The 26,016-nt window shown below is 34.4% G+C and overlaps 1 protein-coding gene across 1 annotated transcript in view; it reads left to right on the forward strand.

Moving 5' to 3' along the window:
- DACH2 (dachshund family transcription factor 2) overlaps positions 1-26,016 on the forward strand; it is a 560,533-nt gene that overhangs the window by 343,744 nt on the left and 190,773 nt on the right. Inside the window, exon 4 of the mRNA XM_047764685.1 lies at positions 5,986-6,117. Within this exon, the coding sequence (XP_047620641.1) occupies positions 5,986-6,117 (132 nt within the window). The remainder of the gene's footprint in view (positions 1-5,985; positions 6,118-26,016) is intronic.

Genomic DNA, 26,016 nt, shown 5'->3' on the forward strand with positions numbered 1-26,016 from the left:
TTAATCTGCACGCTTTCTCCTAGACTGACAATGAGGTTTGCTGGGAGTGCCATTGCTGATTTTAAAATCAGACCAATGGGAGGTCAGTGTTGCAAGACGTTAGAAATTATATCGACATGTCTACACTATAGCACTCAATTAAAATACTCAAGTAAGTTACCTAAGGATGTGTATAATCTACTAGAAGTTATATATACTATTAGAAATATTTATATAGCTCAAATTTGCATAAATAAAAAATGGTCTATTGAGGGATACCAAAACCATAATTAAAAATTGCTAGTGATTATGTTTAAAAATATGCAACATTTCCAATTTAAAATGATATCACTAAAGACAAGTGTAACTGATGATTACTCAATGAAATAGTTAACATTATGTAAACTGTTAAATTTCCTTATATCTCTCTATATAACTTAAATTCAAATACAAAAAAAATGGTGCCCCAGTAGTTGAAGTTAAGCTTGCCGCCAAGTTAAAAAAATGATTTACAGCAATATTTCTCAAACTGTGTTCTATGAAGTATTAGTATCTTATGAGCTATTAATAGGTATTTGATGAAAATTCCCTTATCAAAAAAAGTTTATAAAATGTAGTATGCTCTCTGCCTCTTTTGGAAAACCATAATACATATTAGGATATTATAGGTTTTGAAAATATCTTCAGTAAAGCACTGGAGTTTAAATCCTAAGTTCAAGGTCTATTAGCTATGTGATTTAGACACATTCAGTTTCTGTCACTCAGTTTCCTTATCCAAAAAATAGAAATAATGATGGTACTTCCCTTTGAAGTTTTTTTGTGAATACTAAATAAGTAAATATATAAATAACAATGATTTGTGGCATATAAAATGTGCCATATGAAGTTTGTTATTTTCAACCCAGTATTGCCTCAATTGGTCATAGAATTCCCTTACCTTCCTCACCCAACAATTCTCTTTTAACTTTAATGGGACAAAAAGGGCAATGAAAAATAATTTGGAAAAAAGTTGGTCTAAGACAAGTTCATATGGTGTCTCTTTCTTACTTTTAATCTTTTAATGTCAGAAGTAATTGGAGCATTTGAAGAGATTATTAGACTTTCAGACTTCTAAATGCCTTTTATGCATTTTCAGAAAGGTCTACAGGAAAATAAACAGAAACAGTTGCTTGGCAACTTGGAATGTGTCACACACTTCAGGCTATAGGACAGCAGTTTGCTCAAAGCAACAACTAGCTTTCTTTGTTTCTGGTTTGGTTGTGCTCTCTACTATGCTGTGCTACTTGCCCTGTCAGCTCTTACTAATTGTCAACTTTCCAGTCTGACTCCATTCTGAATGGAAAATGCACTGACTTGTATATTCTCCAGTCTGTTGTTTTTGTAGGATAAATGGATCTTTAGCAAAGATTGAGTATATATTCTTTTCATATTTATCTGTAATTCGACAAAGTGTGCAAAATATCCATACCATTCATTATAGCAGATCTCTAGTGTGCACATAATTTGGTGGCTCTGATGATGTCTAGCCAAATATAGCTATTGTTTTAAGAACTTCCCATACCTGTGTTTTGTCAACCTTTCCCTCATAGCCGTAGAGGTGAGTTGAGTAGTTTTAAATTTTGCATCTGTCCCTGAATGGTTATTCTTAATTATTGCGATAATATTTGCTCTTCATTTGGGTGTCCTGTAACTACTTGCATGTGGCTTTTCTGTTCTTTCATTCTTCTATTCTTATATCTTTATGGATTTCCCCTTAGTTACATTCTGAATCTTTTAAGAGTCCAAGTGTTTTTCTGAATAACAGAGTTCAGAGCATAAACATCTCCTGAGAATGAACCTGAATACTACCTCTGAGAAGATTTACATTTTCCCAGTTGATTTATAGGAAATTTCAAAACTGTTTCCACTAGATTCAACGTGGCATATAACATTAACATTTCATACCACCAGATGTTTCATTATTCATGTTCTAGTACATCATACTTGACCCAAAGCATTTCTGAATGCAAATAACAAACAAGCCAACATGCAGTACTTGACTGGTAAAGTGTAATAATGTGGGAGAGCTAAACGCTTTTCATTTTGGGAAGGATATTATTAATGCAACACTTTGTTAATTTAAATAAATATTATTTTTAAAATATAAAACTGTATTGCATAGAACTGACTCACCATTTCATTTAATTAATTGTAAACCTCAAGATTTGATTACTCATAGTTCTTTTTAGTTAATTTACTTATTCACAGCTTTGACAGAAAATCATTCAAATTATTATGAAGAGATGGACACAGTATAATCATTAGGAAACTATAAAATTGCCTTAATTTTTGTTCAGTCACTGTTGAAAACCCAAATTCATTTTTTGGTTTTATTCCCTTGTAAAATTTACTACAAACCCATGGATATTTTCCCCACTGCACTTCTGGTTTTAGTACTATAGATCACATAAAATTTTTGATCTAAATGCTTGTTTACTAGTGAGAAAGGAATGCAAGAGCAATTTTGCTTTAGAGCATGCACAGGTAATACAAAACTTGGAGGCATGAGAAAACTATATACAAAACCCATCTAGTTAGAATAACTGCTTCATAAAGGACTGTAAAGACCATTTAGTCCAACTCCCTGGTTTTGCATGTTGAATAATCTGAAGCCCTGAAAAGGTATATGACACAATTTATTTCTTGTTCTGGTAAGTTACTTATAATGTATCTCAAAAGAAAAATTTTAGAGAGTTTTAAAGAAATTAAAATCAAGATTAAGAAGGTGAAATTTACTGGACAAAGCACTTGAGGTACATGCCAGGAGACATGAGTGTTCATTCTAGCCCTACTGTCTGTGTTATATTAAGTCCCTTACTTTTCCTCTGTAGAACTTAATTTTCCATTTGTAAAATGGAGGAGTTGGTTTAGATATTCATTAAAATCCTTGTATCTCTTAACTAGTCTGAATTGGAGCTTGGATGTTTACTAATGATAATAGTCAATAATAAACATCTCTGTGTGTGTGCATGCTCATGAAATTATGATATGTTAGGCACTTTCATATAGTTGTATTGAATTTTAGATTAAAAAGTGAATATAAATGATCATAAGGACTGTACATTACGACTTGGTCAACAATTACAGTGACAAGACATGAACCAATTATGAAAGTAGGTGAACAAGAATGAAAGATGCTGAAGTTACAGAAGTAAATGCTCAAGTATCATAAAATGCAAATGGTGAATATTTTCCCAGTAACACTGAGTCTCTGCGTTTCCAAATCTTTTTCAATCAGTTAAATATATGTAATTTGTACATAATGTAAAAGTTATCATTTTCAAATTTAGTCCCTGAAAAAGATAACTTTATACTTCCAGATGTTTATGTAAATATCATAGATATTTACCTATAATTATAGTGCTTGCATTTTTAAAGGCATTTTTCTTTCTCATTAAACTTACCATTTTCTACTTGTCTGATTAGCTGAAATTCAGTTCTTAAGTAAAATTTAACTCAGCATCTTCTAAATCAGCTTGCTCTTTTTTTTTTGTGCTGTTCCAGGGCTGCATCTTGAACTTGGTGGCTGCAGAAAGTTTGCTCTTTTAAATCCATCAGTGTTACACTGAGGCACATCCTGAGTTTAAGAATTTTAACTGAACAGCTGAATAAAAGAATAAATTGCTAATGAAATATAAAAAAAACATAACATCTTTTCCATTTCTTTCCCCCACATTTGATTATGATTTTAGCCTAAGACATATATGTTCTAATGCTATATTGAGGGCTCAACAAATAGGATTTAAGGTTTTCATAAATTCAAAGTCACTGCAATATAGACTATGAAGCAATATAAGACATATGACTTAGAGTCTAGGACTCTAAGCTTCAAATCAAATGTAAGCAGATATAAAAAGACAACTAAGACTATGAGACTATATGTGATAAGGGGATTGTATCCCTTTACAGATTCTCATTAACTCATATTTGAAGTACTTCAGTACTTAAATACCTCTAGGACCCATCAGGAAACGAGTTTTGCTCTGTATCTTCCCCTGAATAACTTATTTATGACATGTTGCTGGGAGACTGTTTCCTCATCTTCAAAATGAAGAGATGGAAATAGATGTCTCCTAAAATATCTTTATAATGCTATTATACTGATTCTTTACCAACTTAATATTACTTTCTGAATTTGTTCACTGACTTTTTCTTCAGTTATATCATACAGATATCATTAGCTTGAAAGAATGCATAGATATTGGAATTTATCCTCTTTATGAATTAAAAATACGAAAGGACACCTCATTAATTCTTAGTTTTTAAGATACACATTTTACCTGGAATTTCTTGTCTGTAAGATATTTTGTCAACTTTTAGTTTTCACAGCATGTGACTCTATATATTGTTCATAAAAATCCACTATTTATACACCAATAATGAAAAATGTTAATTCAGTAATCATTAGTCAGGATCCATTTCAGAATTGCTAGTCAGAGGAGCTGATGTAAATTTTGGAAAATTTTCCTGATACAATTTTAATTTTGAGACACTCAGCCCTGCAGCTCTAAGCAGGATCCCTTTGTTTAAATCATCACCATCATATTTTTTTTTGGCCAGAGTTATCGTGGATGCTTGTCAGACCGGTTTGGGTATTGGAAATCAGTAACACTAAATATAGCAAGAAAACCTCACATAGAAAAATGTACAAATGTATACCATCATTTTGAACATTAATTTTCTTTCATATCCTTTCTTTGCCATGATTCATAGACAAGCATATCAACTTACCATATCAGGTGAAAAATTTGCTTCATTTGGTGTTTTCCATGCACTGTAAAGAGTGCAGAGGAGTAAAACACAGAATCTCAGCGATTCCACCAAACATACACAGTTAGATGTTCTAGGCTGTACTTATCTTCCCCTTATACTTTTCATAAGGATTCACCTTATCCCTTTGATTAGATTTTTCTAATAATAGTAGTTATATTTTCTTTGCAGCAACCGACCAATATGTCCTTTTTTCCCCTTTGACTTGCATTTGCAGGGGAGAATGAGTTTCACTGAATTCTAAGATACTGTTTTAAATTGTGCTAGAATTTTTTTTTTTTCTTTTGGCCCATGGTACCAGTGAACCAGTAGATGGTTAGGTATTTTGATACCATCTAAAAATAACTTAGTTGAATTCAGATGTTTTGGAGGGCATTCGTGGAGTATGGATTGATCTATTTTTAGTACCTATCTCTGGGTATACTTCTATGATTTTGCTTGATACAGACTTTCTGGGAGGAAGAATTTCAAACCTAAGCATTCACATTTTATCTTTGGGATATTTATTCCTACTTCTTTGTACCATTACATAGAGTTTTAAAAATTGTCTTATATTAATTCAAAAGAAAGTAATTATACTACAAGGGCTGGCAAACTTTCAGAGGTGGCCTGCTGTGTTTTCATTTATTTGGTTCCTTGGCATGTAAGAAGGAGGCCAGTAAATGGGTATAATTACTACCGTAAGCATTCCCTCCCCTTTCCCTTCTGTCTAAGGTAACACTCACACACAAAATAGCCCATTCTTTAGCAGAAGTGCCAACAAGGATATTCATAAGAAAGTGGTTCACTCTAGCATTTCAGAGTGCTTCCTCTGACAATAGTTCTAGATGGATTTTAATATATCATGAATTCTGTCTAAAACTACTGTCCAGAGCTCTTAACAGACACTAGAACACATTAGCAAGAGCTTTGGAATTTCTAAAATAATATTAATATTATACTCTTTCTTTTATTTGTATTTTGAATTGGGAATTGCACCTATATTCAATGTTTTTTTCAGATTTTCAAACTGTCCATTGTAAGATGAAGTAATAACAGGAGTTGAAAATTACTTTGTTAAAGGATTTTATTCATAAATTAGACTTGGGCTTACTTTTGGTTTATACTATATAGCATAGGCCTGTTAAAGAAATGTATCCAGTTTTCAGGTATATTAAGAAGTGGCCCATGTTTTAAAAGGGATGGTTCTGGTTTTAGGTATAACAGCTGCAGCAATGGCTGAGGCGATGAAGCTGCAGAAGATGAAGCTTATGGCTATGAACACTCTTCAAGGAAATGGAAGCCAAAATGGGACTGAATCAGAGCCTGATGATCTTAATTCAAATACAGGTGAGTGTCTTCAGGAATCCAAGGCAGGTGACTCTTGATTTATTCTGGGATGGGAGAAAGAGGAACTGAGGGTAGAGGATAGAATAATATATATACTTTAATTATAATTAGTGACTACAAAAGGATGCTCAACATTATCTCTAACTTATACCTTGAAATTAGAAAACCATTACAGGTCAGAATCCCATTTCAGGAAATATTGAGTTATCTCCATTGTTTTGTTATAGTGGGGTTAAATTCTAATATTTATGGTGGTAGATATTGCACCATTTGCTTGCTAAGAGCTGCCTTCTTCAGTTTCACCTCAAGTTTCTTACTTCATTTTTCTCTAAATAATTTACCACTGAAATACAGTTCTGAGAATCCACCTTTGCTTTAGTGGTGTACCACCTTCTTAGATACATGAGGGTGCTGGTGGACTTGAGGCCTAATTGGCAGTGGCCAAAGAGGAAGAACAAGAAGAAAGCAAAGAAAAAAAAAAGAAATAAAAGGAGACAAGAGAAAGATGCCTGTGGAGTGGGATGTCTCCTCCATTCTTAGTAATTGTCTTTACTCCTTTACCCTGTGTTAACTGTACTTTGGCTTTGATCACAAGATTACCCTTGAAATCTCTTTTGGAAGTAGGTGGGATTATAACTATCAACATACATGAGTGGATGAATAAATAAATAAATAAATAAATAAATAAATAAATAAATATGTAATTTTAGTGGGGAATGACAAGGGACAACCAAGGGAGAAGGAAAGAGGAATCCAAGAGGGATATTATCAAATCAAATCAGTATGATAAACCCATCTAAAAATGAAGTGTTCTTGGTGAATTGCATAGTGAGAATTGGTGTTCATCTAGTGCTCACAGTGGGGAATCAGTGGAAGCATGTACACTTTTATATTGTGTAAGTTTGAAGTGCACATGATGTTGATTGATGCATTTTTATATTACAATATGATTTTCACCATAGAGTTAAATAACACCTCTATAATATTGCATAATTATAATTTTTTGTGGTGAGAACTTTTAAGATTGAATCTTTTAGTTACTTTCAAGTATATAATATAGTATTGTTAATCAAAATCACAATGCTGTGCATTAGATTCCAGGAGATTATTCATCTTCTATCCCCCATGTTAACTCATTTATTTCTTATGAAATTATTAGAAAAAAGGGAATTTTCAAATATTCCCATGTTTGTAGATTGGGAAACAGAGGCACAGAGTATTTCAACTTTGCCCATAGTCACAAAGATAGTAGTGGCAGAGCTAAGTTTTAAACCCATAAATGTTTAAGTTTAAAGTGTTTACACTTTCCACGTTATTTCTCTGCTTCAACGTTGTTTTGTAACAGGAATTTTGTTTTATTTAACCTCTAGGATAAAAGTTGTTTTTATGATGAAGATACAGTGATAAACTTACCATCAGTTTCCAGTCCTAGCACCTCTCTTAACTCATATTGGCTTTCAGATTTTGCAGTGTCTTAGTTGTAATGAACATTTGACAGGAAGCCACTTATAAATAAAAAGAATTTTTGTACCAACAAGAATTAGTGGGATCTCAAGGAATACTTTGTCATATTTTCTCAGGTATACTAGTTTCTGAAAAAGACTTTCTATAAAACCTCTATGTCGTTCCTTTATAACAAAACAACAAAATTTTTGAGAGATATACTGGCGACCTAATTTCTAACTTAGTAAAGAGTTCATTTTCCTGGCTATCTATAATTTGGCCTAACTCCAGATATCCATCATTGTGAAAAAAGAATGTATTAGGTTTACATCTATGTATGTTATGAAAAGATTACAATTTATCCCTAACTTGGTATAGTGAAGGTTAGCAGATATAGAATAATGATGATAATAATAATATTTAAAGAAAGGTGTCCTTGGGGTTTTTCAGTGTCTATAAATAAACACTACTGTTGTGTATGCAGCTACACACTAGATCCTAAAACCAAGTGGTATCCCCTTGGCCGTAACTTCCCCCTGTGGGGAAAAGGAAAGCAAGTGGTGGACCTCACCAAGTACACCCACTGGTTTTGCCTGCCAGAGACCTTCAGTTTTTGCCAACGGTGACCTCACTTTGTAGAGCTACATAAAATCAACATTGCTGCATCCTCTGTGTCCCCAGATGTGGAGCTTCCAAGGTAACCCACCCAGAGCCAGAGCAGCCATACCTGATCCAGCCAAAGTCCTTATACCCACTTGCAGGTAAAGGTCTTTCCCCACTGAAGTGAAAATCCATAAAGTCTGAAAGAGTTTCTTGCGACCTCAAATGTATATGGAACATGAAAAAAAAAAAAAAGATACCACCAACAAAGGAACACAGTAATTTTTTAGTAATTGACCCTAGAAAACGGAGATCTATGAATTAACTGACAAGGAATTCAACAATTGTTTTAAGGAAGCTTATTGAACTATAAGATAATTAAATAACTCATTGAAATCAGGAAAACTATACATGAACAAAATTAGAAGTTCAACAAAGAGATATATAATAAAATAAGAAGCAAGCAAAAATTCTGGCTCTAGGTAATACAATGAAGGAAGTGAGTAGAATGCTTCAATAACAGACTTGGTAAGTCAGAAGGAAGAATTTTTGAACTTAAAGATAGGTCATTTTAAATATTCCAGTCAAAGGAGAAATAGGAAAAATGATTGAAAAAGGGAAAGAACAGTTATAAGATCATTAGATACCAGAAAAAGAACTAAAAAGAACCAAATATTGTGGCAGTCTCAGAAGGAGAATAGCAAAAGGGGGATAAAACTTATTTGAAGAAATAATGGCTGAAAGTTTCCCAAATCTAGGGAGGGAAATTGACATCTACATTACTGAAGCTCAAAAATTTCCAAAGAGGATCAATCCAAGGGAGACTACAGTCTACACATTTTAATCAAATTGTCAAAAGTCAAGAATAGAAAGAGAATTTTGAAAGCAGCAAGGGAAAAGTAATTTATTATTTATGAAGAAACCACCATAAGAGTATAAGCAAATTTCTCAGCAGAAACATTGTAGGCCTGGTGAGAATGGAATGATATATTCAAAGTACTGAAAGAAACAAACTACCAACCAAGAATAATATTACTGCCAAGTTATCTTTTAAAAATGGAGGAAAGAGAAAGTCTTTCCAATATAAATAAAACTTGAGTTAGAACTTGCTTACAATAGATACTTAAAAGTTCTTAAAATTGAAATGAAAACAAGCTAAACAGCATTGTAAATCATATGAATGCATAAATCTCACTGGTAAAAGTAACTATATGGACAAATACAGATTAATGTAGCACTGTAATGGCAGTACATAATGACTTCTAACCCTATTATAAAAGATAAATATTTGTTAATACACAACATAACTCTGACGACAAGAAAGTAAAGTGTATGTGGGAGAGTAAAAGTGTAGTTTTTGTATGCAATATAAGTTGTTATCAATTTAAAATAAATATTTTAAGTACATATTTTAGATAAGCATTGAGTTAAAGTAAAAACCTGTAATGGATACAAAACAGATTAAGAGAAAATAGTTAAAGCAGATCCCTATCAAAATAAATCAACAAATAACAAAGGAAGACAGCAAGATAAGAAGAGGGGGGGCAAAGCAACTTTAAAATAGAAAACAACAATACAGCAATAGTAAATCCTTACCTATCAGTAATTACTTTAAATGTGATTGGATTAAACTCAACAATTAAAAGGAAATAAGTGGCTTAATGGATAAAATCAATAAGATCCAGCAATATGATTAGATTGAAAGTGAAGCAATGGAAAAAGATATACAATGCAAACATAACCAAAAAAATAAAAGTGGCTATAATTACATTAGAAAAAGCAGACTTTGTCTTAAACTATTTTAGAAAACACAAATATCATTATATAATGACAAAAGTGAATTCAACAGGAAGATATAACATTTATAAATATATGTGTACCCAATAGAAACGCACCTAAATGTATAAAGCAAATATGGACAGATGATGGCAGAAATTGACAGCAATACCATAATAGTAGAGGATTTTAATACTCACAATAATGGATAGAGCATTCAAACAGAAAATCAATAAAGAAAATATTTACTTTAACAATACTATAGACCAAATGGACATAATAAAGAAAATATTTACTTTAACAATACTATAGACCAAATGGACATAATACAGAACTTTCTACCTAATATCAGAAGAATACATATTCTTTTTAAGCACACACAGAACATTCTCCTAGATAGATTCCAGATTAGGTCACGAACCAAATTTTAACAAATTTATAAATATTATATTATACTGAGTATCTTTTCTGACCACAATGGAATGAAACTAGAAATCAATAGTAGCAAGAACTGGGAAAATTTATAAATATGTGGAAAATATTTGACTCTCTTGAACAACACTGAGTCAAAGAGGAAAACAAAATAAAGTTTTAAAAGTGTCTGGAGACAAATGGAAATGAAAACAAAATATACCAAAACTATGGGATGCAGCAAAAGTAGTACCAAAAGGGAAGTTTTTATTTTAAAAAATACATCATAAAGAAGAAAAATATTAAAAAGACAATCTAATTTTACACCTGAAGGAAGTAGAAAAACTAAGACAAAAGTTAGCAGAAGGGAGTAAATGATAAATAAATAAAATACATTAAGTGGAGAATTAAAAAGCAATAGAAAAAGTCAGCAAAACTAAGCATTGGTTTTTTGGAAAGAAAAAAGTCAACAAAACCTTAGTTAGACTAAATACAAAAGAGAGAAGATTTAGATAAATAAAATCAGAAATAAAAGAGCTGGTATTACAATGATGCCTCAGAAATATAATGGATCACATAGGATTAATAAACATAATTAATTACCAATAAACTACATAACCTAGAGGGAATGAATGTATTCCTTGAAATATACAACATGCCAAAACTGAATCAAGAGTAAATAGAAAACATGAATAAATCAATTACTAGTAAGGAAGTTGAATCAGTAATCAAAACTTTCAGAGCCAAAAAAATATTCAGCTTCAGATGGTTTCTCTGGTGAATTTTACAAACGCTTAAAGAAGAATTAACTGCAATCCTTTTAACATTCTTTCAAAAATTGAAGAGGAGGGAATGGAATACTCCCAAGCTTGTTTTACAGGCCCAGCATTACACTGATAAACATTTCAGATAAAGATACTATAAGAAAAAAATAAAGACCAATATTCCTGATGAGCATAGTTACATAAATTCTCAATAAAATACTAGCAAACCAATTTTAACAACATATTAAAAGGATCACATACCATGACCAAGAGGGATCCATCCCAACGAAGCAATATTGGTTTAACATATGCAAATAATCAATGTGATACAAAAACATAAATTGAAAGAGTAAAACCACATGATTATGTTAATAGTCACAAAAGAGGCATTTGACAAAGTTCAACATTCATTTATGATTAAAACTCAACTGAAAAAAAGGTATAACAGAAAATTAACTGACAACATAAAGGCCATATATGAAAAGCCTGAAACTAATATCATAATCAATGGGGGAAAACATAAGGCTGTCCCTCTATGTGCTGGTACAAAGCAAGCATGCCCACTTTAAACACTTCTGTTCAACATAGTACTGGAAGTCCAAGCCAGAGCAATTAGGTAAGAGAAAGTAATAAAATCATTCAATTTAGAAAGGAATGAGTAAAATTATTTCTGTTTGCAGATGACATGATCATATATGCAGAAAACTAAAGAGTCAAAAACAAAAAAATCTATTAGAACTAAAAAATGAATTCAGCAAAGTTGCAGTGTACAAAATCAATATATAAAGCATCAATATGGCAGAGTAGAAAGAACACTGAGTTCAGTTTCCCTCATAAGCACATAAAAAGTACAATTCCATGTGGAGCAACTGTTGCTGAAAATGTCTTGGGGACTGTCAGAATGGCTTTTCTATGACTAAGGCTATAAAGAGGGATCTACACAGAGTCTGGTAGGAAGGGAGGATAAGTGATCTGGTCAGGTCCCACATCCCTGGCTGGGGACCCAGAAGAGAAGGTGGATATCACAAGCTGTGGGATCCTCTCTGGGGAACAAAAGGTAAGATCCACATATTAGGCACCTCAGCCATAATGTCTGACACTAGGAAGATGAACTCTCTTAGTTTATTTGAAAACCAGTAAGGCTTACTGGAGAGCTGTAAGAAACCAAGACTCCGTTTTTTTTTTGGGGGGGGGCACACCTGTGGCATATGGAGGTTCCCAGGCTAGGGGTTGAATTGGACTACAGCTGCCAGCCTATGCCACAGTCACAGCAATGTGGGATCTGAGCTGTATCCGTAACCTACACCACAGCTAACAGCAATGCCAGATCCCCAACCCACTGAGCAAGACTAGAGATCAAACCCACATCATGGATACTAGTCGGAATCATTACTGCTGCACCACAATGGGAACTCCAGAGTGGCAAGACTCTACTCTTGAAGAGCACATGCACAGACTTGCTTACTCCTGGTCATAGTATGGAGGCAGCAGATTGAAAATTACCAGGGACTCTAACTGGCTTACCAGGACCACCCCAGTATACCCTCAGCTTGCACCAGGATCTTGCTCCAGTTGATCTTGCCATTGCTAATGAGAGAACACACACATTTGGAGGAAATGAAGTTGGCTTGGACTCTGGCCCTGACTCTGACAAGGATAGAAGCAGCCATCACCGGCACATGTGTCCCTGCCGCTTTTGTAAGGAGCAAAATTAGCTTAACAAAACAAAACAAAACAAAACAAAAAAAACTAGCTCCAGAGTGGAGTCTGCCATTGCCACTGGGAGTGAAACCAGATCCATAGTGTGACACCAAAACCTCTAGCCCAAAGCCAGTCTTTAACCAAGGTTCACATGCTGGGTAAAATGTTAAGGCAGCACAGAAGTTCAGCCAGAACCCTTAGGCTCCAGCCATGGTTCCAGTATAGGAAGACACTACCATCAAAACCTAAAAGTTCTTGCTATAAACCCTTGATCCCTGCCCAAGCTCCTAATAGGGGGGTAATGGCCATTGAGCCAAGGAGAAGCCTTGGCTTTCACCTGCATCTGGCTCTAGTATCTCCAAATCCAGTTCTACCTCCCAGCAAAGTGGTAGCTTCCAGCACATTCAAGGCGAAGATACACCCTATGCTCACTTCAGATCCAGCTCTCTGACCAAAGCCACAGGGCATACACAGACTATACAGGGGTGCTTCCAGACAAGAACATGCCTTCAAGACCAGGATAGGTAACTGTTTCACTTAACTTCGCATAGACACAGAAATTTAAAAAGAAGACATAGAAATATGTTTAAAATGAATGAAAAAGGGAAAAATCTTGAAAAACTCTAATGAAACAGAGATAAATAATTTACAAGATGACATTCAAAGCAATAGTAATAAGAATATTAACTGAACTTGAGGAAAGAATAGATAAACAGAATTTTAACAAAGAACTAGAAAATATGACAAATAACCAATCAAAGCTGAAGAATATAATAATTGAAATGAAAAATACACTAGAAGGAGGTTATCCAGAAGAAGGCATAAATGATCTGGAAGATAAAATAAATTAGCTGTGTTATTGATAGGTTTCATGTGCTCTTCAAAACACATGTGTTATTGCCACTTATGATAGTACCAATGCTTGGACCCTTTCTTGGAGATAAATTAATGGAAATCACCCAACAGGAACAGTAAAAAGGAAAACAAATTTAAAAATACAAGAATAGTTTAAGGGATCTCTGGGACAACATCAAGAGTACTAATATTCACATTACAGGGTGTCCAGAAGGAAAAGAGAGAGAAGGGGGTTGAATATATATTTGTTTAAATTATTGCTGAAAATTTCCCAAATTGAAGAAGGAAACAGATATCCAGCTACAGGAAGCACGGAGTTTCCAAAGAAAATGAGTCCGAAGAGATGCACTGCAGGTTCAATCCCTGGCCTTGCTCAGTGGGTTAAGGACCTGACATTGCCATGAACTGTGGTGTAGGTCACAGATGTGGCTCAGATCCCACATAGCTGTGGCTCTGGTGTAGGCTGGTGGCTACAGCTCTGATTAGATCCCTAGCCTGGGAACCTTCATATGCTGTGGGAAGTGGCCCTAAAAAGGCAAAAAGACAAAAAAAAAACCAAAGAGATGCACATCAAGACATATCATAATTACAATGGCAAAAATTAAAGAATTTAAAGGTACTAAGAGAAAACCAGTCACTTACAAGGTAACTCCTATGATGCTGTCAGCTGGTTTTTAGTGGAAACTCTGCAGGTCAGAAGAGAGTGACACAATATAAAGTGCTGAAAGGGAAAAAATCTCAACGTAAGATACTCTACCCAGGTAGGTTACTATTAAGAATCAAAGGAAACATAAAGAACTTCAACAACAGCCAAAAACTGAAAGAGCTAATGAATACTAAATCAACCATATAAGAAGTGATAAAGATTCTTCTTTAAGAGAAAAAGTAAAAATTACAACAAAAAATAAAAATTATAGGAAAGGAAAATCCCACAGGTAAAGGTAAATATATAGTGAAGGCCATGAATCAAAAACTTAAGCTCATACAAAGGTTAAAAGAAAAAAATGTAAAATCAATTATAGTTACAATGATCAGTTAAGGGATTATCATGCATATGTAAAATATGACGTTGAAAACAAAAAAGTAGAAGGGAACTTTAAAAATGTAGATATTTTAGAATATGCTTGAAGAGAAATATCAGATTAAACAAGTAAATATAGTTAGAAGTCAATGTATATGACCACCATGGTAACCATAAATCAAAGCCCTACAACACATATGCAAAATCTAGAGAGAAAGGAGCACAAGCTTCACACTAAAGAAAATAATGAACTTCCAAGGGAAGGGACTAAAAGAAGAAGAAAAGAATAGAGAAGAGTTACAAAAATGACTACAAAGCAAGTAAAAACAACAACAAAAAAGAAAATCACAGACCAATACTTCAGATGAATGTAGATGCAAAAATTCTCAACAATATATTATCAAAATGAAATCAACCATATATAAAAAGGATCATATACCATGATAAATTGGATTTATTCCAGGGATGCAAGCATGGTACAATATACACTAGTCAATCAATATGATACAATATATTAACAAAATGAAGGCTAAAATTAACATGATCATCTCACTAGATGCAGAGAAGCATTCAACAAAATTTAAACATCCATTAATAATAAAAACTCTGAACAAAGTTGATATAGAGGGAATATATTTCAACATCATAAAAGCTATAAATGAAAAATTCCCAGATAACATCATATTCATCACTTTTCCTGTAAAATCAGGAAAAAAAAGCTGTCCATCTTGCCAATTCTATTTAACATAGCAATGGAAATCCTAGCCATAGCAATCAAACAAGAAAAATAAAGCCATCCAAATTAGAAGTAAAATGTCAGTTTCCAGATGATATGATATTTTATATAGAAAACCCTAAAGTCTATACCAAAAAACTATTTGAATTAATAGATGTATTGAGTAAAGTTGCAGGATACATAATATCCAGGAAAATATTGCATTTCTATGCACTAATAATGAGCTATCAGAAAGACAAAGCAAGAAACAATCCAGTTTAAAATCAGATTTAAAAAATAAAATACTTAGGAATAAACTTGACCAAAGAGTTCAAATACCTATACTCAGAAATCTATAGAACATTGACGAAGGAATTTGAAAATGCTACAAAGAAATGGAAAGATATCCTGTGTTCTTAAATTGGAAGAATTAATATTGTTAAAATGTCCATCTTACCCAAAGAAATCTACAGATTTAAAAAAATCTGTCAAAATATCCATAACATTTTTCATAAGCAATATTAAAATTTATATGGAACCACAAAAGACTCCTAATTACCAAAACAATCTTGAGAAAAAAAAAAGCTGGAGGTATCATACTCCCTGCCTTCAGACAATACTCCACAGCTACAGTAATCAAAACAGGATAGTTCAGACACAAAAACAGACACATAGATCAATGGGTTAGAGTACAGAGCCCAGAAAAGGACCCACTTACCTATGGACAATTAATCTATGACAAAGGAGGCAAGAATATACAATGGAGAAAAGATTGTTTTTCAATAAATGGCACTGAGAAAACTGGACAATTACCTGTAAAAGAAAGATTAGAACATTTCCCCATACCATATACAAAAATAAACCCTAAATTGATTGAAGACCTAACTGTAAGACCTGAAACCATAAAACCCCTAGAAAAGAACATAGTCATAACACTCTTTGACATAAATCTTAGCAATATTTTTGAATCTGTCTCCTAAAGAAAGGGAAATAAAAACAAAAATAAACACATTGTAACTAATTAAACTTAAAATCTTTTGCAAAGGATGGCATTGACAAAACAAAGAGACAGCCTACAGAATAGATATAGCTCATAGAACTCAATATCAAAAAAACAAACAACCCAATCAGAAAATGGGCAAAAGACATGGATAGACATTTTTCTAAAGAAGATATGCAGATGCTATCAGGCACATTAAAAGGTTCTCAACATTGCTAATCATCAGAGATATGCAAATCAAAACTACAGTAATATATCACATCGTATCATCAGAATGGCTATCATGAATAAGACCCTAAGTAACAAATATTGCTGGGGATACCGAGAAAATGAAACCCTATATGCTGTTGGTAGGAATATAAATTATTTGTAAACCGAAAATAAATCTGCAATATAATCCAGCAATTACACTCCTGTTTTTTTTATTTAATTTTTATTTATTTTTTAATTTTTGCCTTTTTTTTTAGGGCCACACCTGTGGCCTATGGAAGTTCCCAGGCTAGGGGTCAAATTGGAGCTGGAGCTTCCAGCCTATGCCACAGCCACAGTAATGCCAGATCTGAGCCACGTCTGCAACCTAACAGCTCACAGCAATGCCACATCCTTAACCCACTGAGTAAGGCCAGGGATTGAATCCTCGTCCTCATAGCCACTTGTTGAGTTAATTACCACTAAGCCTGGGAACTCCTCTACTCCTAGGTTTATATTTGAAGAAAACAAAGAACTCTTTTGAAAAGATACACATACTCCAATGTTCATAGCAGCATTATTTATAATAACCAATATATAGAAGTGATCCTAAGTATCCGTCAATACATGAATGAATAAAGAAGATGTGGACTATATATACAAAGGAATATTATCCAGTCATGAAAAGAATAAACTTCTGCCATGTGCAACAACATGCATGGACCTATAAAACATTATGTTTAGTGAAATAAGTCAGAGAAAGATAAATACCCTATATTATAACTTTATGTGGAATAGAAAAATAAAATGAATGAATGTATGTAACAACAGAAATAGAGTCACAGATATCAAGAACAAACTACTGGATACCAGTGAGGAGTGGAAAAGGGAGAGGGGTCAGATAGGGGTATGGGATTAAAAAGATACAAACTATTATCTATAAAATTGATAAGATACAAAGATGTAATGTACAGTACACAGAGTATAGCCAGTACTTGATAATAACTTTAAATTAAGTATAATCTATAAAAATATTGAATCACTGTTGTACATCTGAAACTAATATAATATTGTAAATCAACTATATACGTCAGTATGAAAAGGAACAATTGATATAAAAATTAGTTGTGTTTCTATACACACATGATAAAGTATCCAAAAATAAATTAAAGAAACAAACCTATTTATGTTAGCAAAAAAAGAGTTAAATACTTAGGAATAAGCTTTTTGAATGGGGCAAAATTCTTGTGCACTCAAAACTGCAAAATATTAGCGAAAAAAAAGACACAGGTAAGTGGGCAAATATCCCATGTTCAAGGATCAGAAGAATTAGTATTATTTAAATGTACATACTAATTAATGTGATCTACAAGTTCAATTGTAATCCTTATCAAAATTCCAATGGCATTTTTCATGTAAATAGAACAAAGAATGCAGTAACAATATTCAATCAAATGGGTTGTGAGATATCATGAGGAAAAACATACTGAGTATTTTATATAATTTGTATGGTTTCGTAGAGTCTGGGCATTAAATTATGATCTAATATAATTATGAAATTCCAGGGCTATAGCTGAAGTGACTAGCAAAGGTAGACATTCAATAAATGCCCAGTATGTGAAATAAAAGCCATATAGCGAGTAACCATTAATACCTATTCAATAAGATATTAGAGTAATTCTTGAAGAGCTTTTTTTAACTAAATTCAATTTTAATCCACAATATACAGTATTATGCAGTGGGGAAAAAAACAATATGTTTGCTTTATGAAGAGAAAAGACAAAAATGACTGGCTTCCAAATGCTTATGATCTAGGAGAAGTAATATTAAAATGAATCAGTGTATAAATGACCATACTCTGAGATGGACTGTGATAAAAGCAATGAAAGAAACAAAATACTTTGAGAATATAAAGAGGAAATTTGTTCTGAATAAAAGAATCAGAGAGGAATTAAAGTGTAGGGTGTGACATTTGAACTGGTCTTTGAAGAATGTGAAAGTGAAAATGAGAAAAATGGATAGCCTTAAATTATGTGTTAAGGAGACTGTATGATGGACTGGAAACCTTAAAAAAGATACCCTACCCCAGAAGAAAAAGAGGAGGACACATCAAGAGGTAGGAGGGGTGATTTCATGATGTAAACAACCCCATACCTCCTGGGTGGGAAGCTCCACAGACTGGAAACTAACTGGTTCACAGAAACTCACCTACAGGAGTGAGAGTTCTGAGCCCCACATCAAGCTCTCATGTGTGGGGATCTGGCACTGGGAGAAAGGGACCCTGGAGCATCTGGCATTGAAGGCCAGTGGGGCTTGTGCACAGGGGCTCCATGGGACTGGGGGAAATGGAGACCCCATTCTTAAAAGGCACACACAGACTTTCACATGCACTGGGTTCCAGGGCAAAGCAAAGTCTCCATAGGAATCTGGTCAAACCTGGCTACAGTTCTTGGAGGACATCCGGGAAAACAGGGGTGAATGTGGCTTGTTGTGAGGGAAGGACATTGAAAGCAAAGCTCTCAGGAATATTCAGCAGCATGCCTTTCTCTGGAGGTGGCCATGTTGGGAAAATCTGGCTCCACCTGTCAGTCAGCCCTGAGAAGCCCCAGGGCAAACAACAACACAGGTGGGATCACAGCCCTGCCCCTCAGTAAACAGGCTACCTAAAGACCCCCCTCAGGCACACAGCTGCCTCTAATCCCATCCAGAGACTAAGCCCCACCCACCAGAGGGATTAGAATCAACTCCACCTACCAGTGGGCAGGCATCGGCCCCTCCCATCAGGAAGCCTACAGCAAGCCCCCATAAAGACTTCAGCCACAGGGGGGCATACACCAGAAGCAAGAGAGGCTACAACTCTAGTATCTGTAAAAGGTCACCACACCAAAAACCTATACAAATGAAAAGACAGAGAACTATAACTCAGATGAGGGAGAAAGGAAAAAACGCAGAAAAACAGCTAAGCCATGAGGACATTCTCAGCCTCCAGGAAAGACTTTAGACTGTTGATGCTGAAGATGATGCAAGACATTGGAAATAAACTGGAGGCAAACATGGATAACTTACAGGAAACACTGAGCAAAGAGATACAAGATATAAAACTTAAACAGGAAGAGATGCAAAATGCAATAACTGAAATAAAAAATTCAGTAGAAGCAGCTAACAGCAGAATACAGGAGGCAGAAAAACGAATAAGCCAAGGTGGAGGACCGATTAGTGGAAATCAAGGATGTGGAACATAAAAGAGAAAAAAGATTGAAAACAAATGAAGAGAGTCTCAGAGAACTCTGGGGACAATGTTAAACGCACCAACATTGGTGTTATAGGGGTGCCAGAAGGAGAAGAGAGAGAGAAGGAGACAGAAAAATATTCCAAGAGATAATAGCTGAAAACGTTCCTCACTTGGGAAAGGAACCACTCATTCAAATCCAGGAAGCACAATGAGTACCATATAAAATAAACCCAAGGAGGAATACACTGAGACACATATTAATCCAACTGACCAAAATTAAAGACAAAGAGAAAATCTTAAAAGCAGCTAGGGAAAAGAAACAAATAACATACAAGGGAACCCCGACAAGACTATTAGCATATTTTTCAGCAGAAACTCTGCAGACCAGATGGGAGTGGCATGATATACTTAACATGATGAAAGGAAATACCTCCAACCAAGATTACCTTACCCAGAAAGACTCTCATTCATATTTGAAGGAGAAATCAAAACCTTCTCAGATAAGCAAAAGCTGAGAGAATTCAGCAACACTAAACCAGCCTTACAACAAATACTAAAGGAACTTCTATAGGCAGAAAAGAACAAGAGAAGAAGGAAAGAAAAAAGAGCAACAAAATCAAATCCAAAGCAATTAATAAAATGGCAATAGAAACATACATATCAATAATTACCTTAAATGTCAATGGACTAAATGCCCCAACCAAAAGACATAGACTGGCTGAATGGATACAAAAACAAGACCCATATATATGCTGTCTTCAAGAGACCCAAATCACTTCTAGGGACATATACAATTTGAAAGTGAGAGGATGGAAGAAAATTTCCATGCAATCAGGAATCAAAAGAAAGCTGGAGCAGCAATACACATATCAGACAAAATAGACTTTAAAATGAAGAATATTTTAAGGGTCAAGGGAGGACATTAAATAATGATCAAAGGATCAATCCAAGAAGAAGATATAACAATTTTAAATATCTATGCACCCAACATAGGTTCACCACAATATATAAGGCAACTGCTAACAACCTTAAAAGGAGAAATCGACAATAGCACAATCATAGTCAGGGACTTTAACACCCCACTTACAGCAATGGACAGATCAACCAGACAGAAAATCAATAAGGAAACCGTGGCCCTGAATGAAGCATTAAACCAGATGGACTTAATAGATATTTATAGGACATTGCATCCAAAAGCAACAGAATACACATTCTTCTCAAGTGCACAAGGAACATTCTCTAAGGTTGATCACATCCTGGGCTACAAGTCCAACCTCAGTAACTTTAAGAAAATTGAAATCATATTAAGCATCTTTTCCGACCACAATGCTATATGACTAGAAATCTACAACAAGAAAAAAACTGCAAAAAATATAAACACATGGAGACAAAACAACATGCTACTAAACAACCAATGGATCACTGAAGAAATCAAAGAGGAAATTAAAAAATACCTAGAAGCAAATGACAACAAAGATAGGACACTCCAAAACCTATGGGATGCAGAAAAAGCAGTTCTGAAAGGGAAGTTTACAGCAATATCAGCGTACCTTAGGAAACAAAAAAAAAAGCTCAAATAAACAAGCTAACTTTACATCTGAAGCAGCCGGAGAGAAGAACAGACAAGACCTAAAGTTAGTAGAAGGAAAGAAATTATAAAGATCAGAGCAGAAATCAATGAAATAAAAACAACGAAAACCATAGAAAAGATCAATGAAACAAAAAGCTGGTTCTTTGAAAAGAGCAACAAAATTGATAAACCCAGACTTATCAAGCAAAAAAGAGAATGGACTCAAATCAATAAAATTAGAAATGATAAAGGAGAAGTAACAACAGACATTACATAAATACAAAGGATCATAAGAGACTACTACATGCAACTATATGCCAGTACAATGGAAAACCTAGACGAAATGGACAAATTCTTAAAAAACTACAATCTTCCAAGACTAAACCAAGATGAAAGAGAAAAGATGAACGGACCAATCACAAGAACTGAAATTGAAACTGTGATTAAAAAATTCCAACAAACAAAAGTCCACGACCAGATGGCTTCACAGGCAAATTCTATCAAACATTTAGAGAAGAGCTAACACCTCTTCTTCTGAAACTATTCCAAAACATGGCAGAGGAAGGGATACTCGCAAACTCATTCTATGAGGCCACCATCCCCTGATACCAAAACCAGACAAAGATACGGCAAAAAACAAAACTACAGACCAATTTCACTGATGAACATCGAAGCAAAAATCCTCAACAAATTACTAGCAAACCACATCAAACAAATCATTAAATGGATTGTACATCATGATCAAGTGGGATTTATCCCAGGGATGCAAGGGTTCTTTGATATCCGCAAATCCATCAGTGGGATATACCACATTAACAAACTGAAGAATAAAAACCATATGATCCTCTCAATAGACACTGAAAAAGCCTTTGAAAAAATCCAACACCCATTTCTGATAAAAACCCTTCAAAAAGTGGGCATACTGAGAACCTACCTCAACATGATAAAGGCCATATATGACAAACCCACAGCAAACATCATTCTCAATGGTGAAAAGCTGAAAGAATTCCCACTGAGATCAGGAAGAAGACACGGATGTCCACTCTCGCCACTACTCTTCAACATAGTTTTGGAAGCCCTAGTCACAGCAATCAGAGAAGAAAAAGAAATAAAAGGAATCCAAATTGGAAAGGAAGAAGTAAAACTATCACAATTTGCAGATGACATGATACTATACCTAGAGAACCCTAAAGACTCTACCATAAAACTGTTAGAGCTCATCCATGAATTTGGCAAAGTCGCAGGATACAAAATTAATACACAGAAATTGATGGCATTTCTATACACTAACAATGAAAGAGCAGAACAAGAAATTAGGGAAGCAATCCCGTTTACCATTGTACCCAAAAGAATAAAATGCCTAGGAGTAAACCTACCTAAAGAGACAAAAGACCTGTACTCTGAAAACTGTAAGACACTGATGAAATGACACAAATAGACGGAAAGATATTCGATGCTCGTGGAATGGAAGAGTTAATATTATCAAAATGACCCTACTACCTAAGGCAATCTACAGATTGAATGAAATCCCTATCAAATTACCAAGGACATTTTTCACAGAACTCGAACAAAATATTTTAAAGTTTGTTTGGAAGCAGAAAAGACCCAGAATAGCCAAAGCCATCCTGAAAAAGAAAAATGGGACTGGAAGAATCAGGCTCCCGGACTTCAGACTATACTACTAAGCAACAATCCTGAAAATCGTATGGTACTGGCACAAAGACAGAAATATAGATCAGTGGAACAGGATAGAAAGCCCAGAATTCAACCCATGCACCTACAGCCAACCGATCTATGACAAGGGAGGCAAGAACATACAATGGAGAAAAGACAGAAAGTTGTGCTGGGACAACTGGACAGCCACATGGAAAAGAATGAAATTAGAACACTCCCTAACACCATACACAAAAATAAACTCCACATGGATTAAAGACCTAGATATAAGACCAGACACTATAAAACTCTTAGAGGAAAACATAGGCCAAACACTCTCTGACATAAACGACAGCAACATCTTCTTAGATCTACCTCTTAGAGTATTGACCATAAAACAAAAATAAACAAATGGGACCTAATCAAACTTAAAAGTTTCTGCACAGCAAGAGAAACCCTAAACAAAACGAAAAGACAACCCACAGAATGGGAGAAAATCTTTGCAATTGATTCAACTGACAAGTGATTAATCTCCAAAATTTACAAATACCTTCTGCAGCTCCATACCAAAAAAGCAAACAACCCCATCAAAAAATGGGCAGAAGATCTAAAAAGACAGTTCTCCAAAGAAGACATACAGATGGCCAAAAAACACATGAAAAGATGTTCAACATCACTCATCATTAGAGAAATGCAAATCAAAACCACTTTACACCAGCCAGAATGGCCATCATCCAAAAGTCTACAAACAATAAGTGCTGGAGAGGGGGTGGAGAAAAAGGGACTCTAGTACACTGTTGGTGGGATTGTAAATTGGTACAACCACTGTGGAAAGCAGTATGGAGATGCCTCAGAAAACTAAACATAGAGCTACCATTTGATCTAGCAATCCCACTCCTGGGCATCTACCTGGAGAAAACCATGACTCGCAAAGACACATGTACCCCAATGTTCATTGCAGCACTATTTGCAATAGCCAAAACATGGAAACAACCTAAGTGTCCATCAACAGGAGTGGATCAAGAAGAGGTGGTACATATACACAATGGACTACTCCTCAGCCATTGAAAATAACGAAATACCGGCATTTTTAGAAACATGGATAGACCCAGAAATTATCATGCTAAGTGAAGTCAGGCATACAATGAGACACCAACATCAAATGCTTTCACTGACATGTGGAATCTGAAAAAAGGACAGACTGAATTTCTTTGCAGAACAGATGCTGTCTCACAGACATTGAAAAACTTATGATCTCCGGAGGAGACAGTTTGGGGGGTGTGGGGGATGTGCTTGGGCTGTGGGATGGAAATCCTGTGAAATCAGATCGTTATGATCATTATACAACTACAGATGTGATAAATTCATTTGAATAATAAAAAAATGCTTTAAAATAAATAAATAAAATTACAAAAAAAAGGAGACTTTATGAGTCATTCCCCCAAGGGCAGTTGTTTTAAGATAGAGATTCTCAAAGCCCTCAACCTGGCTCTAGGAGTTGGGTGTAAGAGTTGACAATTTGTATTGAAGAAATATTGTTTGATATGTAGAACGTTTTAATTGTGTTAACAGGTTACCTATAAAGCACCTGTTATTTACAGTCTTATTGACAAGTATTTCTAAAGGTAAGTTTTAGAGATCTAAATGACTTGAAATAATTAGGTACAAACCCTCATATTACAGATGATACTTGGAGGATGAGAAACTGGTTTATATGTCGTCACACAAATAGGTAATGAAATAGCTGACAGTTATCTTTCTGCTATAATATTATATACTTCCTATGTTTGAATTGATTTCCGGGTATAGTATAAGGTATATAATGACATTTCTTTCCTTTATATTGAATCTCAGTCAAAAAGCCTAGAGATGGAGATGCAGCTGATAAATGAGACAGTGCCAAATTTATCCTGATCATAGTTCTATTTACAAGGTAGTTACCAGCTCTGAGGTCAGACTTAACCTGATCTCAGGATCTACTGTGGGCATTACTATTTTGATTATATTTCTGATAGGTTTTATTTCTTGATATTATCTTCTTTCTCCTAAATTAAATATGGTATAGAAAAGAAATGTTCATAGGTCTGAAACTGGGTCCAATTAACTAAACCTTAAAGTATGCTAGGACCACAAATATTCCAAATGATGAAAAATGAGTTAAAATTTTCTATCATTTTAAAAATATAGCTCAATGACTTAGATCTCAACTCAAATCAATCTGAATGAATATTTCCTCTTTCTCCTTCATGGGTGACATTTGTTTTAATAAGGAAAAATTATAAATTGAAAGGAATAATATCTCTTCACCCCATCTATCTGTGGCCATATTAGCATTTTACATAGAGAAAGATGCTTAGCTCTTATAAGCCATTTCGCAATGGTATATATAACCAGAAAACTCAAAAAAAAGGAGGAGGATTTTTTTCTTTTCTGAAGGAACATGCTCTATTTTAAACATTATATGGTGGAAGGATTGCCATTCAATTTCATCATTGTTACTCATTGCTAAATCCCCCAGAAGGTAAAGAATGACAACTGTAATATTTTGCATTGGCATTAATATGTTTACCGTTCTTGTCATTTAAAAATAATTACATTTTAGTTTCTCTGCATATTTCTCATTAATTCTTATTCCAATTCCCCCATTACATGCTTGACTCTTGTCATTTAACCATGGAAGTCCTGACTTGTATTGTTTGTGATTAGTTTTATCAAAATAAGGAGTGAAACATCACATTTTCCACACTTAAATTCAACGGAAAATGTGTAGAATGTAGTATTTTCCTACAGGGTATGAGATCAGCCATTGTATATTTTGTTCTTCAAAAAAAAAAAAAAAAAAACAAAGTGGGGTGGTCACAGATCATGTGCTCCATGACCCAAGGTACTCTCCAGATCTATTGACGTATCCTGAAATAAGCAGGGCAAGAAGCCCATGTTTAATTGTGATGTTTGAATGTGAATAGGAA

This window comes from Phacochoerus africanus, chromosome X (assembly GCF_016906955.1).
Source record: "Phacochoerus africanus isolate WHEZ1 chromosome X, ROS_Pafr_v1, whole genome shotgun sequence".
NCBI lineage: Eukaryota > Metazoa > Chordata > Mammalia > Artiodactyla > Suidae > Phacochoerus > Phacochoerus africanus.